At 51.7% G+C, this 18,661-nt stretch overlaps 1 protein-coding gene across 1 annotated transcript; it reads left to right on the top strand.

Annotated features, from left to right (window-relative positions):
* Positions 1 to 1,925: 1,925 nt before the first annotated feature.
* Positions 1,926 to 3,069, top strand: LOC127348768 (xylanase inhibitor protein 1-like). Its single transcript, XM_051374678.2, has one exon. The coding sequence runs from the start codon at positions 2,052 to 2,054 to the stop codon at positions 2,946 to 2,948; it is 897 nt and encodes a 298-aa protein (XP_051230638.1). The 5' UTR covers positions 1,926 to 2,051; the 3' UTR covers positions 2,949 to 3,069.
* Positions 3,070 to 18,661: the final 15,592 nt, after the last annotated feature.

The raw sequence follows: 18,661 nt of genomic DNA, 5'->3' as shown, positions 1-18,661 counted from the left end.
AAATTTGAACATTTTTCAGATTTAAACATTTTTGAATTGTGAAAATTTTAAATTTAAACCATTTTTATGTTTAAACAATTTTAAAACCATTAGGGTAAAAGAATGTTTTTACTAGTACTTGTGAGAAAAATGAGGACAATGCATCAGGTTAGGCTTAACGAAGTGCATTAGGGAGGCATAAGTTCAACCAGCAAGGGCTGCAAGTTTGAATATGCACCAGGGAAATTTTCTCTCTAGCTCCGCCCCTGGCTGGCAGGTGGCGAGGTGCGCAACTTTGTTTGATGTGCTCAACATGTCCCCCGTGGATCTGGGATGGCCTTGCAGTGCTAGACACGGTATTGGTGACAGAAACAACCTTGTTGGCACGCAGATGGGTGTGGTTTTCTGCCTGGCGTGCCCCAAAGTAATGACCTTTAGGGAGCGGTTTGGGGGACGCGACTGGAGATGCTCTAAGGTCTATCAATCCCTAGAAAAAAAGGTGTAAGTAGACCCATCCATGCAAGTAAATTTAGTATATATAGTTTATTGTGCCACCAAGAGAGTCAGCACAGCAGGCGTGCTGAATGTAAGAAAATTAAATGTAGAATATTCCATATTTTCGGATTTATTAAGACACAAGATTAAGAAAGACATAAAGTGAATTTTGGAGGTTTTTATGTGAGATAAGAGACGCACCCTTGGCCAGGGATGACCCATGGTCAAGGCTCCAACCTAGGGTGGAGAGTTGATCAATGGTGAATGTGTTCCAATGGCCATTAGATCTAGTACATTGGGTCTCTGGTGAGCTGGATTTGGCGCCAGCAACACAGGGTGGCGAGATCGGTGATCCAATTTAAGGTTTGTATTTTTTGGCACAAGCTAAAACTCAAGTCTCCCTTTGTTGCAAACAGTCAGGCGACATTCTACAATGACGGGGAACCTACCACAAATGTTCTTTTGGGGTGCTGCAAGCGCTCACTCCATGGTGCATACATGTGGTGATTTTTTTCTTTTAGGTTTTATAGCTATCAATATGTTTTTTGTTGCATGCATATTTTTTTTGCCGTTAGGATTTGTCAAACTGCTACAACCTTTTTTTTCCTTTTCACACATGGGAGGAAAATGTTGCGAAAATGTTGCAAATCAATAGTTTAAAAAACTTCTTAAAAAAGTTGAAGATGTTGACGAAGATGTATTATGCTGACACGGAAAATTCAGTGGAAAATAATCTTTATTCTGGGCTGCACAGAAATGACAAAATCATGCATATGACAACCGTTAATTAATGGTGCACATTTCAAACCTCCAAAAATGATCAATTTTTGCCATTTTTGTGTAAGCCTAGAATATTTGGTATTTAGGATTTATAGTTTGCATGCTTGAATACATCATTGGCTTCATCGGTGATTTTTTCAGATGTTTTCTGAATTTTAAAATGTTGTTTTCGATTTTCTTGTAAGAAAATCTACTATATGTAGCCGAGCTTTAAAAACAATTTCGGGAGAAGGAGCTACAAAACCTACATGGCTGCTTCAGTGGTCAACTAGTGGATAAGGTGTTACTTCTATTTCAAGGAACCGACCGACATGCCACCTACTACGTACGTTGTTTGCCCGGACCGTATCAATGCGTCGTCAACATCCGTGGACAACTCAAAAGAAAATTGATCCATGGACAAACATCCATGGAATATTTCACACGCGCTTCCTTTCTCGTCCAGCTCTCCCTTCGTCAATGTCCTTTCCATCAAATTTTCTTATGTCTTCACTTTGAGCTGTTATCCATGTTATCCATGCATGTTCATAGTCAGCTCCTGCGCGCCGCACACAACATACAGAAGCCAAAAGGGAGCTAGGTAGCTAGCTACTCAGCTCAAGTTTATCTCTGTCGCCTCACATCTGATGTGCGCGCCGCACACAGGAAATTAAAACCTGCGTAACTGCACCAGTTACTAAGTCAATTGCAGCTTCATGGCATCTATGCATGTATAATCAATCTATAAATAGCAGTTCCATCTAGCTAATTCATCACACCAAAGAGCAAAGCTAGCAAACAGTGATCAAGAAATCGTAATGGCGCCCTCACACCGTCGGCCAGCCTCCCTCCTACTCCTCCTTGCGGCCCTCTCAGCCGCGACCTTCCTCGCCGCCCCGGCCGCGGCCACGGGGAAGAGCGGGCAGGTGGCCGTGTTCTGGGGCCGGAACAAGAACGAGGGCACCCTGCGTGAGGCCTGCGACTCCGGCACGTACACCATCGCCATCATCTCCTTCCTCGACGTCTTCGGACACGGCACCCACCACCTCGACCTCTCCGGCCACGACGTCTCCCGCGTAGGCGCCGACATCAAACACTGCCAGTCCAAGAACATCCTCGTCTTCCTCTCCATCGGCGGCTTCGGTAGGCAGTACTTCATGCCGAGCCCCAGGGCGGCGGCGGCCGTGGCCGACTACCTCTGGAACGCCTTCATGCTCGGCAGGCGCAAGGGCGTCTACCGCCCCTTCGGCGACGCCTACGTGGACGGCATCGACTTCTTCATCGAGAACGGCGCCCCGGACAACTACGATGAGCTGGCCAGGCGGCTCTGGAACTACAACAAGGCCTACCGCGGAAGGACGCCGGTGCAGCTGACGGCGACGCCGCGCTGCAGGTTCCCGGACCGGAAATTGGAGCGGGCGCTCGCCACGGGGCTCTTCACACGCATCTTCGTCAGGTTCTACGACGACCCCCACTGCGCCGCCAACTGGCAGCAGGAGTGGGACAAGTGGACGGCTGCGTTCGGGACGTCCGCGCAGATCTACTTCGGCCTGCCGGCGTCGGAGAGGAAGGTCGGGTACGTGCACCCGAAGAATCTGTACTACGGTATCATCCCGGTGGTGCAGAAGGCAGCCAACTACGGCGGCATCATGGTCTGGGAACGCTTCGACGACAAGCGGACCGGCTACAGCAGCTACGCCATCCAATGGGCTTGAGCCTTTCCTTAGCTGCAGGCTGCGGCTGGATGTAGCGCACCAGGGTTCATCTTCATCCACACCGTTTCCATACGTCTACTAGTACTGCAATGTATGTGTGTGTTTGTGTAAATTTGTTGCATCCTCCTATCTATGTGTGTGTGTGTTTGTGTAAATTTGTTGTATCCTCCTATCTGTGTGTGCGTGCGTGCGTGTGTGTGTTTATCTTACAATAACTAGCTAGTGAAATCAACCGCTCGATCTTGTGGTAGAATAAAAACTATCTGTCTATGTACTACTCGCTTCATTCGCTAATAAATTTACTTCTATGTTTGTCTAAGGTCAATCATTTTTTGAATTTGGCTAACTTTATGGAAATGAACACCAACATATATGATGTCTAAGTGATAGATTATGAAAGTACACTTCAAAACGAATCTATGATATTAATTTAGCATCATAAATGTTAGCATGTTTTTTCTATGAAGTTAGTAAAATCTACATAATTTGGCTTAGGTCAAAGATAGAATCACACTTATTCGCGTGCCGGAGGGAGTATCTATCTACCTATTATTATATACTAAAAGCAATATAACAGAGTTTTAATAGAGACACCATGTTAAACCGCATCATCTAAATTACTTTAAAGTTAATGGGTATGATCTAACAAAAAAATATTAATCGCTTAACTATTTAGTTTTCATTTGAGACGTTTAATATCTAAGATACTGGGTTTTGCTACATGTCCATGGTTTTTATTAGAATTTTTCTGATAAAGGACGCTTTATTATTTAAATAGTTTAATTATTAAATCCGGTCTGTGCATAACTCTAATGCACATAGCCACTCATTTAAGCTATCAAAAAACGCAAAACAAGTAAACCACATGGACGCCTAAAGCAACGGAGGATCAATCCGAAGATTACCCTGAATGGTTTTTTCTTCAGACAAGGACTACCGTAATTGATAATTAATTACACGTAAGAATAGTTGCCTCTGTTTATTAAAAAAAACGTGCGCCAGCTACCTATCTAGAAGTGCTCCTACAGAGAAAATCGCTTATGCTGAGACGTGGTGGCAAGGTATGTGTAGCAATTCTCGCTAGGGTATGAGGTTGTCTTGCATGAAAATGAATGGTGAAGATCATCGGAATTAATTTAAGAGATCGGATCTTTAATCTATTGTCAAGATTTACTAGGAGATCAAAAATCTATATTTAGTTATTGACGGAGCTGGTCACATACGTACACGTTCGTTGAAATTAAATCCGAGAATTTGTTCAACTTGGACACGCAGTACCACGACTTGTGAATAACGAACAACTCAGGCTACATACATGTAAACGGGATACTGACACAAAAAACTACTCTTTTTTATTTTAAAATAGTCTATATTCTACCTTCAAAATTTCTTCTGAAATAATCTACATTCTAACTTTTAGTCAACAACAATACTGATTTTGTTTTGCTCTCTTTATTCAACGTTGTTATTTTTAATGTAGTTTGAATTGGTTGTTCACATATTTAAGTTGTACTAATGAATGCAACACTAGTTTGTCTCATTTTTCTAGAACGGGGAGACGACACATCGTATGGTTCGAAATTGAGCGCCGAAAAGAAATGAGCCTCGCTCACTTCGTTAGGAAAGCGAATGTACAACCTAGACACCTAGGTTTAAGTTCTCATAGACATAAATTTGAGTTTTATTATTTGAAAAAATCGTTGTAGCCCCTACATTATTCCTTCCAAAAAAAATTGAACGCAAATTTGAGTTTTATGTATCCAATTACTGCAATATCAAATTTGTAGACTTGGCCGCTTACAACCTTTCATCCTGGCGAGATGAGTGAGAGAGAGACACCCACCCCCAACCCCGCGCCCCGGTCGCTCCAGGCCGCGGCGGCCACCCAGATCCGCCCCCCGCCCTCTCCCTCCACCCCTCCAAGGCCGGCGACCAGCTTCTCCCCACCCCCTGCTGCGGGCCTGAGCCTGGTCTTCGGCTCCATCTCCCCGGAGATCGTGGCGGCGCATGGCCTTGGGCGGAAGACCCGGGCCGCGGGGCCGGCTTCTGCAGCATTTACGGCGGCTCCGGCGGTAGCTGCGGTGCAGCCAGGCTGCGCCCCTAGCTCCTCTGCGGCGGATCTGACGATCCTCCCAAGCCCCGAGGTCCTACCTCCTCCGCCTCCATTAAAGGCTGGGGAGCGTCCTCTCCGCGCTGGCTCTGCCGCGCGTCTCGAGGTTTCCCGCAGTGGTACGGCTGGCGGAGCGGCGCCGCGGCTACGATCCATTATCGTTGCCCCTTCCCGATTCCCGGCGCCTTCAAGTCAAGACTGCAACCAAGCTCATGAGGAAGGATGGCAAGAGGTGCGTGCCAAGCGTTGGTGGAGGAAGGTTACTCCTTCCCCTTTGGGAGGGCAACGGCAGGGCAATTCATGGCGGCCTGCAGCCTCTCCAGCTCTCCGTTCCTTCAAAGGGCGCTGCTTCCGCTGCCTCTCGGCTCACCACTTCGTCCGTGCCTGCACCAACCAAGTCCACTGCCTCAGCTGTGAGAGGCCCGGCCACCTCGCCCGCAGCTGCCCCTCCAAGAAAAGCCTGGGCACCGCCGCCCCGCCGCCGCCATCGACGCCACCTCCCGCGACCGACCCCCCGTTGGCAAACGCCGCGGCCTGGCCAGCACCCGCTCGGGCAGCGTCAAGGATGGCATCGTCGCCGGGGCACCCCTCCAACCGCCCGGACGAGGTCTTCAGCCTTTCCATCAGCACGCCGGCCATGGAGAGGGCAGCCACTGAGATGAGGCGCACCCACCTCGCCATCATCATCTCCGACCCGCGCCTCAACATCAGCACCAAGTCCATTGCCAAGGCCCTGCAAGAGGAGCTCGACTTTGACTGGAGCGACATCCATGTATCAGCGTCGTATCCCGACGATTTCCTGGTGAGGTTCACCCACCCGTGGCAGCGCGACTCAGCCCTTGAGCTGGGCTCGGTCCCTCTTCGCCGCGGCACCATGGCACTCACCACCTGGTCGCCGACAGCTCGAGGCCGGCCACAAACGTGGCGCTTCTACTGTCGCCTCGCGCTCGAGAACCTGCCGCTGAACGCGTGGGAAGACGAGGACACTGTCAAGGCCGTCATCGGCGGCGGCTGCGAGCTGGACCGCGTCGAGCAGCGCTCCGTGCTGCAGGACAACACGGCGGCTCTCTTCGCTTGGGTTTGGTCGCTCGACCCGGACCTGATCCCCTGCGCCAAGGCACACTCCATCCTCAACAGGCCGGCGGTGGGTCGCGCTGATCTGCCGGAGGGCACGCCGGCGGAGGAGGGGCGCGACGGGCCTTTGTACCGCATTCTCATCCACCTCGACACGATCATCGACTACACGCCCATCGACGAGAGCCGCCGCAGACGCGGCTACGCTTGGCCGAGCAGGACCCGCCTCGACTGGGAGTTCGGCACCAAGGACAACTCCTCCGGGGCTAGGAGGAGGCCTGGCTGCGACCGCCTGGGCCCCTCCAACCATCGCCACGACGACGATCGGGACGATCGGCGCAATGACCGGGACGGTCGTCGTGAGGAGAGGCGCAGCAGCCGCCGTGGCGGTGACCGCGAAGGCAACGGCGACGGCGCGCGTCGCGACACCGGCAACCAGCATCAGCGCCACGCCCGACATGATCGTCGCAGCTCTAGGTCGCCTGATCACCGCCGTTGTGGGGACACTTCACGCCGCCGCTCTAGGAGCCCCGCCGCGGCCACCTTGGCCGTCGCAAGGCCGGCTCCCTCTCCAGGGGATCGCCTCGAGCCAGCCCCGGTCATCCTGCCACCGGTGTTGGAGCGCGCGCCGCGAAGCCGTTGGAGCAGGTCCTGCACTCCTGAGGGCAGCAGGGCCTTCGGCTCGACTCCTTCTCCTCCGCCGGGGCCGGACCGCCTGATGTGCATTGGAAGCCCAATGCTCATCTCCTCTTCGTCACCTCTCAGCGAGGGGCCAAACATGCTATGCTCACCATGCACGGACCACTTCGACAACAGCCTCAACGGCGTGCCTGCTCCTCCGTCGCCGCAGATCCCTTGGGCCGCGATTCCTGGGGTCGAGGCCGAGTCTGACGAGGCAAACGCCTTCACCGACTGTTGGTCGGCCAATATCATCGACACCAACACCACCGGAGGGGCTCCGCTGGACCACCACCCTCTTGTCAACAACGGCGGTTGGCAGGAGCTTCCCCAGGAGTTCTCCGGTGAGCACGTCCCTTCGTCTCAGTCCATGAGGGACTGGGTCGGTACCTGGGAGGCGGAGCCGCGCATTGATCTGGCGCATGGACAGGGCTTGCCTGGATGGGAGCAGAGGCCGGTGTTGCTTGCTCAATCCGAGCGCCTCTTTGGCCCAGGCTGCCAGCAGCTCCCGCAGGCTTTGACGGACCAGAGGGTGTACACGCCGATCACCGAGAAGACCGTGTACGAGATCAACGAGTTCAGCGCCTTGCTCGAGCCTGCATCTACGGGTTGGCAGTTACAGGACATCTTCGCCACCCCTACACTGCCGCAAGAGCATCAGGTTCCAGCTCCGGTGGTCCAACACTCCCCTTCACCACCGGACTTGTCCTCGGACATCGACGACGACCAGCTGTTTGAGGTCACCCTCAAGTCCAACGCGCTCCGCGCGCTTCGGGAAGCCAGACTTTGCGGACAGCAGCCGGAGGACAGGGAGCATATCAGCTCCTCCGAGTCCAAGTCGCAACTCAAGGGTCCGACTCTGATGGAGGAGGTTACTTCCAAGGTGGCGGAGATGCACGTCGACCCGAAGACGGGGCTCATGAGCAAGCTGATGGGCATGCTCTCTCCATCACTGCTTGGTTTCCCCACCAACGCCATGAAGAAGAAGAAGCCGGAGCAAAAGAAGCCTATACAGACGACTGCCTCCTCCCGTCGCAGCGATCGTCCGGCGACCAAGTCCTCCACGCAGCAGACCACTCGCAGGGCCCAGGCCAGTGCATGCAAGCAGCTGGGTCTCATCCAGCGCGAAGAGGACCTCAACGATGAGATCTTGGCCCAATACCTGAGCATGTACCAGCAGCCGCTCTCCTCGTCCCAAGTCCAGGGCTTGGCCACACTTGCTCAGATCTCTAGCCAGCCAGCTTTCGCTCTTCAGGACAAGGAGATGGCTGCCTTGCTGAAGGAGACGCCCTATGCGTCTTGAGCGTCAGCGGCCCCTTCCTAGTCGACCTAACCCGATGGATAGCAAACCAACCATGTCGTTCGTTTGTTGCTCAAGTCGCTTCCATGTTGCTCCCCCCGCCTCGTTAGTGCTGGGATGGATGGTTCTCGTCATTTGTATGAGGCGAAACCGCCAACTCAAGCTTCGCTCTACTGCCTATGTGTTAGTTCAGGGGTCTCCCAGCTTCGCCCTTACCTGTAGTCGGCGACGCCGTCACCTCATGTTAGTCATGTGTAACTGCTGCCACCCTCCTGCCCCTCGGGCGCTGGGTGTCTATCGCTGCGATGTCGTATTGTTTCTCCATGTTATCACAACTTAAGCTGTTGAATTGGAATGTTAGAGGACTCAACGACCGCGCCCGGCGTTTCGTCGTTAGGGACCTCGCTACGAGTTCGGGTTGCTCCATCCTCTGCATCCAAGAGTCCAAACTCGCCACCATGCAAAATGTTGATATAGCTGACATTGCGGGGCAAACGCTCACTGGATACATACAACTTCCTGCTGTAGGCACCCGGGGCGGGATCCTTTTGTTTTGGAATGAAGAAACCTACACGGTTACAGACGTCCGCATTGCGGCCTTCTCTATCACAGCCAAATTCACCCACCGTAACTCCAATATCCCTTGGACTCTGACAACGTTGTATGGGCCTGCCGATGATGATCGCAAGCTCTCCTTTCTGAACGAGCTGGTAGTTATACACGCCAATATCTCCGGCCCTTGGATGGTTATTGGAGACTTCAACCTGATCCTTCATGATCGGGACAAGAACAAGAACAGGGTTAATAGGTCTTGGATGCGGCGCTTCAAACATGCGGTAGATTCCAGTTTCCTTAAGGAGATCAAGCTCATTGGCAGACAATACACCTGGAGCAACGAGCAGGATGACCCTACCCTAGTGCGGCTTGATAGAGCATTCTGCAATGAGGATTGGGATGACATCTTCCAAGCCGCTAAGCTATTACCACAAGCCTCCTCCATGTCTGACCACTACCCTCTTCTACTGGTCCAAGACGTCATCGCTAGAACACCACCTCGTTTCCGTTTCGAGAGTTTTTGGCCTTTGATGCATGGGTACAGTTCAGTCGTCGAACAATCTTGGAAAGCTCCTTGCGGCCTCACTAACCACTTCGCGATCCTCGATTGCAAACTAAGAAGGCTGGCTAAGGATCTCAGGAACTGGGCCAAGAATTATGTCGGTGACATCAAGAAACAAATGCTACTGGGCCAAGAAATAATGCTGAGACTCGATACCGCACAAGAAACAAGATTGTTGTCGGAGGAAGAGAAAGAGCTGCGTTCCGCCCTCAAATCTAGAGCGGTGGGATTGGCGGTCATCAACAGGGTTAGGGCCAGACAAAGGGCCAGATTAAAATGGTTAAAGTTAGGTGACGCCAATACCAAGTTCTTCCACTCGCGCGCGACACATATGCGGGTAAAAAACAGAATACATACTCTTCACTCCGAGGCCGGCATCGCCACGACGCCCACTGAGCTGGAAGAAACAATCTTTCATCATCTGCATTCCATTATGGGGACCTCCTTGCCTTGTTCGGAACGTTTTGACTGGACACAGCTGAACCTCCCCAAGCCGGATCTATCTGACCTGACAAGGCCATTCACCATGGACGAACTCAAAACGGCAGTCTTCGAGTCACCTCCGGACAAATCGCCCGGCCCCGACGGGTTCTCCGGAGGCTTTTTCAGAGCTTCATGGAGTGTTATCAAGGAAGACCTCCTAGCGGCGACCAATAAGTTTTATGATCTCAACGACCCCTCCTTCGACAGCCTCAACACGGCCTTCGTCATCCTGCTCCCAAAGAAGGATCAACCCTCTCATATGAGTCACTTCCGGCCTATCAGCCTCATCCACGCTTTTGGCAAGCTGATCTCCAAGATCCTAGCTCTAAGGTTGCAACCGCACCTCGATGACCTCATCTCTCCTTGCCAAAGCGCGTTCATCGCCGGCAGGAACATTCAGGACAACTTCCTTTACGTACAAACGGCGGCAAAACAATTCCACAAATCCAAAACACCAACTCTGCTCCTCAAGCTCGACCTAGCTAAAGCCTTTGACACAGTCTCGTGGGAGTACATCATTGATATGTTAGAAGCCAGAGGCTTCCCTTTGAGATGGAGAAACTGGATCGCTCTTCTCTTCCGGACTGCCTCATCAAGAGTTCTTGTTAATGGTGTGCCTGGCCGTTATATTCATCATCGACGAGGTCTCAGACAGGGCGACGCCCTCTCTCCCTTCCTCTTCGACCTCGCAATCGAACCCCTTCACCGCCTTCTGGAGATCGCCACAAACGAGGGGATCCTCTCCAAGATTAAGTGCAGACACTGCACCTTCCGCACCTCTCTCTATGCCGACGACGTGGTTCTCTTCTTGAACCCGACCCAGCAAGACATTGCGGGCCTTACTGAGATCTTGTCAACTTTTGGCCGGGCTACTGGGTTAATCACCAACTTTGCCAAAAGCTCAATATCCCCCATTTGCTGTCAAGACATTGACATTCAGGACCTTGCCTCAAGGGCCGGGATTGCCATTACACCCTTCCCATGTCTTTACCTCAGAATGCCTCTGTCCATCAAGAACCTAACCAAAGCTGACTGGCAAGCCCTTTTGGACAAACTGGACCGTCACCTAGCTTCCTGGAAAGCTAGACTCATGAGTAAAGCTGGCAGACTTGAGATGCTCAACACTGTCCTAACCTCTCTGGCAGTCTATATGATGACTATTAACAAAATGCCGGCTTGGGTAAAGAAGGAGTTCGACAAGCGTCGCAGGGCTTGGTTGTGGGCGGGGGAGGCCAACTGTTCTGGAGGTAAATGCAAAGTCAGCTGGAAGAAAGTCTGCCGGCCAAAGCACCTTGGTGGTCTTGGTATCCACTGCATCGAATCCTTCGGTACGGCGCTTCGCCTTAGATGGATGTGGCAGAAATGGAAACATCAAGACAAACCATGGGCACACATGACGCTACCCTCCACGCCCAAGGAACGGGCCTTGTTCGCGGTGGCAACTAATATCACCATTGGAAATGGCCAAACGGCCAGATTCTGGACTGATCGTTGGCTCCACGGCATGTCACCACAAGACTTAGCCCCACAACTGTTCAAGATCGCCATCCGAAAAAACAGGACAGTCCATGAGGCGCTAACAGATGGGAAGTGGCTGCAAGATCTTCGTTTTGCCCTCGACGAAAGTCACTCCACGGAGCTTATGCGTCTCGAAGTCCTTATCAGTGATATTCAACTAACGGACGAGAGGGACGATATCATTTGGGTCTTCGGAAACAAGAACCACTACACCACGAAATCCGCCTATCAACTACAATTTCTCGGCGCAGTCGGAACTGACTTCAAGAAAACGATTTGGAGGGGATGGGCGCCGGCTAGATGCAAGTTCTTCATTTGGTCCCTTATGTTGGATAGTGTCCCAACAGCTGACAAACTGCTGCAACGCCATTGCGAGAATGAATACTTCTGCCCCCTATGCCGCCGCAATCTAGAAACTGCTGAACATCTGCTCATCGACTGCCCATTCAGTCGGAAGGTCTGGTCCCATGTTGCCTCCTGCCTCAATGTGAGCATTCTTGCTCCGGAGGCGTGGCATTTGGAGCAGCAAGACGTCAAATCCTGGCACAAGAAGATAGTTGGCGACCAACCGAAAGACACAAGAAAGATCACTTTCCCACTAGTCAACTTGATTTTCTGGGAGATTTGGAAGGAGCGAAACCGCCGTATTTTCAACAAACAAGAACTGCCGGTGCACGCGTTCATTTCGAGGATTATGGAGGAAATAGATATTTGGAGATTGGCAGGAGCCCCCGTTCCTTTGGTAGTGCGGGCTAGTGGAACCCCCTTCGACCCTGGCTAATTGCCTAGCCTTTCCCTTTTACAGAGGTGCCAGCTTTTGGCCCTCTTTTGCTGTATCTTAACGCTCCTTCTAATGCAATGAACACAGCAGCTCTCCTGCTGTTATTCAAAAAAAAAATATCAAATTTGTGAAAAATTAAGGAGAGGCAAATAGTACGGTGACATGATGAAGTAGTGAGTCATAGAGATAGAAACCCTATATTAAAGCTTTGTAATACATATTTCATGCAGTATTGGTTAATTTCTGAATTTCACAACATCAAAACTAACTTCAGTATTCTACTTTGTCTATTTTTTCACGTGTTGATGATGTCACTCATCAGTCTTATCTTGTATGTAATGTAATAGCAAACTCAGAAAATTTTTAGGAGTTAAATATGGAAAAGGCAGTTGTTCGGTGAGACTATGTTGTAATGAGTCATATAATCTATAATGTGAAATGCATTATATCTAATACATAAGTAATGTCTAATACATATTTCACGTGGTAATTATTAATTATATTTCTTTATTACAATGGTATGGTTGATCGAGAAAGTGCACCAAGCAGATTATAGTGATAAGTTCCCAAATCCAATCTGCCACGAGAATCGCAATCATGAAAAAAAGACATATGGTAGTTGTTATAAATTAAGTTGGGTTTCAAAATGCCTTATGATAAAGTAAACTCAGATGTTTTTTTTCGAACCTTGTCAACTAGGATTTTTCGCTGGCATATTAGATAGCTAGGGTTTAATAGGTATTAGTGTGAGTGGATTGAAAAAATCTTATATTATGGTACATTAAGTATCGAACTGAATAATGTTACAAAGCCTTATTTCCGAAGTGCCAAGGGGGTAAGGAAAGGTGACCCCCTCACACCCTTTCAATTTTTTTGAGGATAACACCCTTTCTGTTTAACCAAGCAACATATATACCTGCTTAACAAAATGGTGACTAGGGCACAACAAAATGATTTTTTTTGCATGGCTAGCTCCAAAACTTACCGATAAAGGCATAACTATCCTTTTGTATGTTGATGATATTGTTTGGTGTCTTAGTCATGATCATGACAAGCTTTTAATCTCAAATTATTGTTTTATGTGTTTAAAATAATGTCTTGGGTAAATAATAATATTTCGAAAAGCAATGATTTTGTGATGGGAGGATGAATGATATCGTATCCTTTTATGATAAGATGTTCAGATGCGAGACTGGAAATTTACCTATGAAGTATCTTGGGGTCTCTAGAAGTTTCTGTGGTTCAAAAATCAATGATTGTATTCTTTTGGAAACTAGAGTCATAAAATGCTTAAATACCTGCAAAAAGGAAATGCAGTGTCAATTGATAGTGGAACTGTGAAATTGAATGCGTGTCTTTCCTCCTCCATTCTGTTGTGGGTATACTTTATGGGTATATCAACGGCATGGCCTAGATCCGGCAAGCCCGGGTGGCCCATAGTTGGTGGTGAGGCATGTGGCCCATCGGGCGGCCCAGTTGCTGTAGATCATGAAGGATGAAGTCCAGCCCAGGAACTGGAAGCCGGATCTCAACCGACCTACGAAGGAGGCCGGATCCGTGACAGCCCATGAAGTATCCGGATCCAGCACGTACCTGGAGGAAGGCGGATCCTTGGCGTACACGGCAAGACATTGTACCGTAGTTAGGCAACTTGTATTCCGGTTAGGACTCTCCATGTAAACCCTAGATCCGTGCGCCTATATAAGCCGGATCCCGGGAGCCCTAGAGACACAACCACAACTCATTGTAACAATGCGAAAGCGCCCAGATAATTCCAGACAAGCAGCAGTAGGCCCTGTCATCGTGCAGGTGTTCCGAAGCTGGGTAACTCGCGTACCACCGTCCCGTGTGCACTCCGCCCTATGGCCCCTACTTCTTCTCCCCCTCGTGAGGATCCCTCCACCGGGGTACCGTCGAATAGGCAACGACAGTTGGCGCCCACCGTGGGGCCTGTGGCGTCTGGAGGCCGGAACCGGGAGGGTTCCGCCATGGGAAGCTACGACGACACCATCGCTGTGGGGCGCGTCTTCTACGCCGGAAATCTGCCGATCGTCCCTCCGGATGAGTGCTGGATTCCGGCTAGGACAAACCCTGTCAAGCTCTCCATCGTCCCAATTGGCGGCATACACATCTTCATCGGGGAAACCGTCGATTCCGACGGAAATCCACTGGTAAGTAACGCAGACGCGACCGCCGCAGAGCTGGACGCTGTCGCGAAGATCCGATCTGAGATGCAGGAGCTTTCCAAGAAAGATTCCGCCTTGGATCTGGAAAATTCAAAGCCCACCCAATCCGCCCCTGAGCAGGAAACAACGGTGGAAGACCAATGCAGATCCGCCTGGGTCTCCCAGGTGTTAGAAAAGCAAAGGTGCCACTTCGTACACTTCTTGGCCCACACCGCCGGAACCGCCCCTCAAGAAGACGGAGCTGGTCCTGAGCAGGTAGAGGCACCGGAAAACGACGCGGATCCGGATCAGGCTGAGCTTGTCGGAGAAAGCGGAACTCCGGTTGAAGAGTCGATTTTGGGCAATCTGAGCCCAATTTCCGGAGACACCCCCTCCATGGACACTGACGAGTTTAACCGCAAGCTAGGGGAGTACGGTTTCGGTGATCAGCCTGAAGTCGACTCCGCCCAGCCTAAGCAGGTTCTCACAACGGTAGCAGCGCAAGGACAAACTGGATCAGAAGAGGCAACCAACCAATCTGACCCTCAGCCATCCCACCAAGGATCTCCAAGGTCTCAGGAGCGACCCCGCAGAGATTCTTCCTCGGAGGAGCTCCTGACGGCTGAAGAGATGGTTGCGCGAGCAGTTCTTAACAAACCTATAACCCCAGGCGACGCCGCAGATCTGGAGGCCCTAGAGACCACTAGAAAGGAAATGCTGGCCACAGCCAAGAAGCTCGCCGATACCGAAGCTGCGTTAAGGGAAGAAAGGGCAGAAGCTGCAGGTTTGGCGGACCACTTCGACAGACAGGACCGCGAAATTACTGCCACACTCGAGCAGGTCAAGAGCATGGCAAAAGAGTGGGAAGTAAAGATGACCTATGCGCAGGCGGAAGCTGATCGAATTGTTAGAGAAGCAATTCCGCCTCGCAGAATCAACTTCACCATGCCCGCAGATCAGCGGCCGCTCGAAACCCCAAAGGACAACATGCTAAAGCCTGCGGAGCTATTGAAGAAGAAGGACGAAAAGGTTGATATCAACTACCTTCGCACACTTGTCGCTTCAGCAATGCAGCAGCAAAGCAAGGCGGATACTTCGCGCAGGTTGGAATCCAATCCGGATAACTGTGTATCTACCGCGCAGAAGGACGCCCGCGCGGATCGACGTCCCGATGATGAATCACACACCGGATCCTCGGAGCGCAGAAGAAAAGCCAGGGAACACCCGGATCCGATTCCCGTACCGTCAAAGATGCCACCGTCTGATCCAAGAAAGGGAAAGGATGCGATGTACTCTGGACGGGACAAGTACCGCAACCCCTCTCCTCCGCCTAATGGTTACCCGCGACCCCCTCGCCGCCGTAGTCCAGCCGGAAACACCAGGCCCCCAGGGCATGGTGGGATTGTTATCCGCGACAACGTGCTGCCAAGAAACAGAAACAGGGAGCGCTCGCCGGAACCACGCCGGAACCAGAACAATGTTCATGAGCCCGAGCCCAGGAGGAGTCGGAATGAGGAGCGCGACCCAGAGCCTCGCCGGAGCCGCGACCCGGAGCCTCGCCGGAACGACCAGGGCAGCCAGCGCCATGGCGAAGGCAGTCACAGGAGCCGGAGCCAGCACCGGGAAGGCCGAGGAGAATCAGATGGCGGAAGCAAGAAATCGAACCGACCACCTCGCAGGTCTCCCTCACCACCACCTAGTGGTGGCGGCGGAGGTGGAGGCGGAGGCGACGGCCGGAGATCTCGCTCTCGCTCACAATCTCCTCGCCACGCCCCGCGCGACGCGTGGGATCGCCTTAACGAATACAGAACCGACTACATTGGTCCGAAGTGCTTTGGCAGGATGATTCGAGAGGAACCAAAGCCAAGGATGAACCTCAAGCTACCCGGAAACCTGAAGCATTATGATGGCACCGAAAGGCCGGATACCTGGATTGAGGATTACTATAATGCAGTAACCTTTGCCGGGGGAACCCCTAACATCGCCTGCCGCATGCTCCAGTTGTACCTTGTAGGTCCAGCCCGGATCTGGCTCAGTGACCTCGAGAAGAACTCCATCTTTTGCTGGTTCGACCTGAAGAACGCTTTCGAGAAACACTTCAGAGGCACCTACAAAAGACCTGCCACGGCAAGCGACCTGCAAGCCTGCATCCAGAAGAAGGGAGAAACCTCAAGAAACTACCTCACACGATGGTTGGCATGCAGGAACGAGTGCGAAAACGTCGACCACACCACCGCCATGTACGCTTTCATTGGTGGACTGCAGAGGGGAGGATTGCTGAGGCATACGCTCACTCATTTGGCTAACTCAAGCAAGCTGACTTTGGATGAGATGATCTCCATTGCCAGTGATCACACTGCCACCGATGATGACGCAGGCGGTGATCTCGCAGCTACAGCAATCCCCCTACATCAACAGAAGAAGAACCGTGATAACGGTAACAGCAGCAGCCATAAGCGCAAAAACCCTGATGACCAGAAGAGTGGCGGATCCGAGATGGTCGCCATGGCGTTTCAACGCGGAGGTTCAGGAGGCGGAAGAGGTCGCGGTCGCGGAGGCGGAGCCGGCAGGGGTCAGCAGCATGCCACTGAGGTCACCGCTGGCGGATCCCGCGCCCCGCAAACCTACGAGGAATACAGAGACATGCCCTGCCTGGCCCACCTGGATCCGGTTACAGGGAAGTCAACTCACACCAACCGCAACTGCAAGTGGGTCAATGATCTAAAGAACGACCCGGAGGCAGGATACAAGCGAGCCCGGAAGCACCGCCCACGTGGCAAGGGAGGCAAGGGCAAGAACAAGGACAAAGAGGAAGATAGTTCCGAGGCGATGGATGAGGATGATAACTCGCGGGATCCCAAAGCAGGATCCGCAGGTAAATCCAACCCATTCGATAAAAAGAGCGTGGGGGCTTACCACACTTTCCTCGGAACCCCAACAGTCCGCGCTACCAAGTCAGCTACCCGGATCCTGAACGCCACAGTTCCGGCTGTGCCGCAGTACGTTAGGTGGTCGGAAATCCCGTGCACATTTGATAGGGCGGATCACCCTGCCATTGTGCCAAAAGAGTGCTACGCCTTGGTTGTAAGTCCCCGCATAGACGGGTATGATTTCTCCAAGTGCCTCATGGATGGCGGAGCCAGCTTGAACATCATGTACCTGGAGACTCTAGAGCGGATGAACCTCACCAAGGAACAGCTCAAACACAGCAACACTGAGTTTCACGGCGTGGTTCCGGGTAAGAAGGCGAATTCCCTCGGCAGCATCACACTTCCCGTGGCTTTTGGCGATGTTCACAATTTCCGCGAAGAGAAGATCATGTTTGAAGTTGTGCCCTTCAAGAGCTCCTACCATGTCATCTTCGGCAGGCCCACCTACCACAAGTTCCATGCAAGAGCGTGCTACATCTACAACAAGCTCAAGATTCCGGGTCCTAAAGGTATGATTACCGTGACCGGAGACTACAAAAAGGCTCATGAGTGCGAGTTAGGCGAAGCCGCCTTCGCAGAGTCTGTGATATCTGGAGAAGAGCTGAAAGGCCACAGAGCCGCGGTGGATCCGACTGAGATGCAGACCACCAAGAAGCAGATCTCCGAACAGAAAACCTCCTTCAAGGCCGCGATAGAAACCAAGAAGCACGACCTCATCCCAGGTGACCCTTCCAAGCAGGTTTCAGTCGGAGCCAACATGGACCACAAATAGGAAAGCGCGCTCGTCGAGTTCCTCCGCGCTAACATGGATATCTTCGCATGGCAACCTTCTGACATGTCCGGAGTACCTAGGGAACTCGCCGAGCACTACCTCAACATAAATCCGGGGGCTAAACCGGTGAAGCAAGCTATGCGACGCTTTGGAGATAAGAAGCGCCGCGCCATAGGAATGGAACTAGCTAAGTTACTAGAGGCAGGTTTTGTAATAGAAGTTACCCACACCGATTGGGTCGCGAATCCCGTCCTTGTACCCAAAAAGAACACTGAAATACTAAGAATGTGCATCGATTACTCTGGCTTGAACAAACATTGCCCGAAGGATCCGTTCCCCTTGCCGCGCATTGACCAAGTCATTGATTCGACGGCGGGGGCGGAACTTCTGTGTTTTCTTGATGCGTATTCCGGGTATCATCAGATCCGGATGAAGGAATCCGACCAAAGGGTGACTTCATTCATTACCCCGTTGGGTACTTACTGCTATGTTACTATGCCTTTTGGTTTGAAAAATGCAGGTGCCACCTACCAACGTACGATGCAGCGGTGCCTGAAGGACCAAATTGGCCGGAACGTGCACGCCTACGTCGACGACATCGTGGTCATGACCCGGAAAGGATCCGACTTGATCAGCGACCTCACAGAAACCTTCGACAACCTCCGCAGGTACAAGATGATGTTAAATCCGCTGAAGTGCGTCTTTGGCGTGCCAGCCGGAAAACTCCTTGGCTTCATAGTCTCTCACAGAGGCATCGAGGTTAACCCGGAAAAGATCAAGGCAAT

Source organism: Lolium perenne, chromosome 4, assembly GCF_019359855.2.
Source record: "Lolium perenne isolate Kyuss_39 chromosome 4, Kyuss_2.0, whole genome shotgun sequence".
Classification (NCBI taxonomy): Eukaryota; Viridiplantae; Streptophyta; class Magnoliopsida; order Poales; family Poaceae; genus Lolium; species Lolium perenne.
The sequence above is the reverse complement of the archived record's forward strand: the minus strand, read 5'-3'. Positions and strand labels throughout refer to the sequence as shown.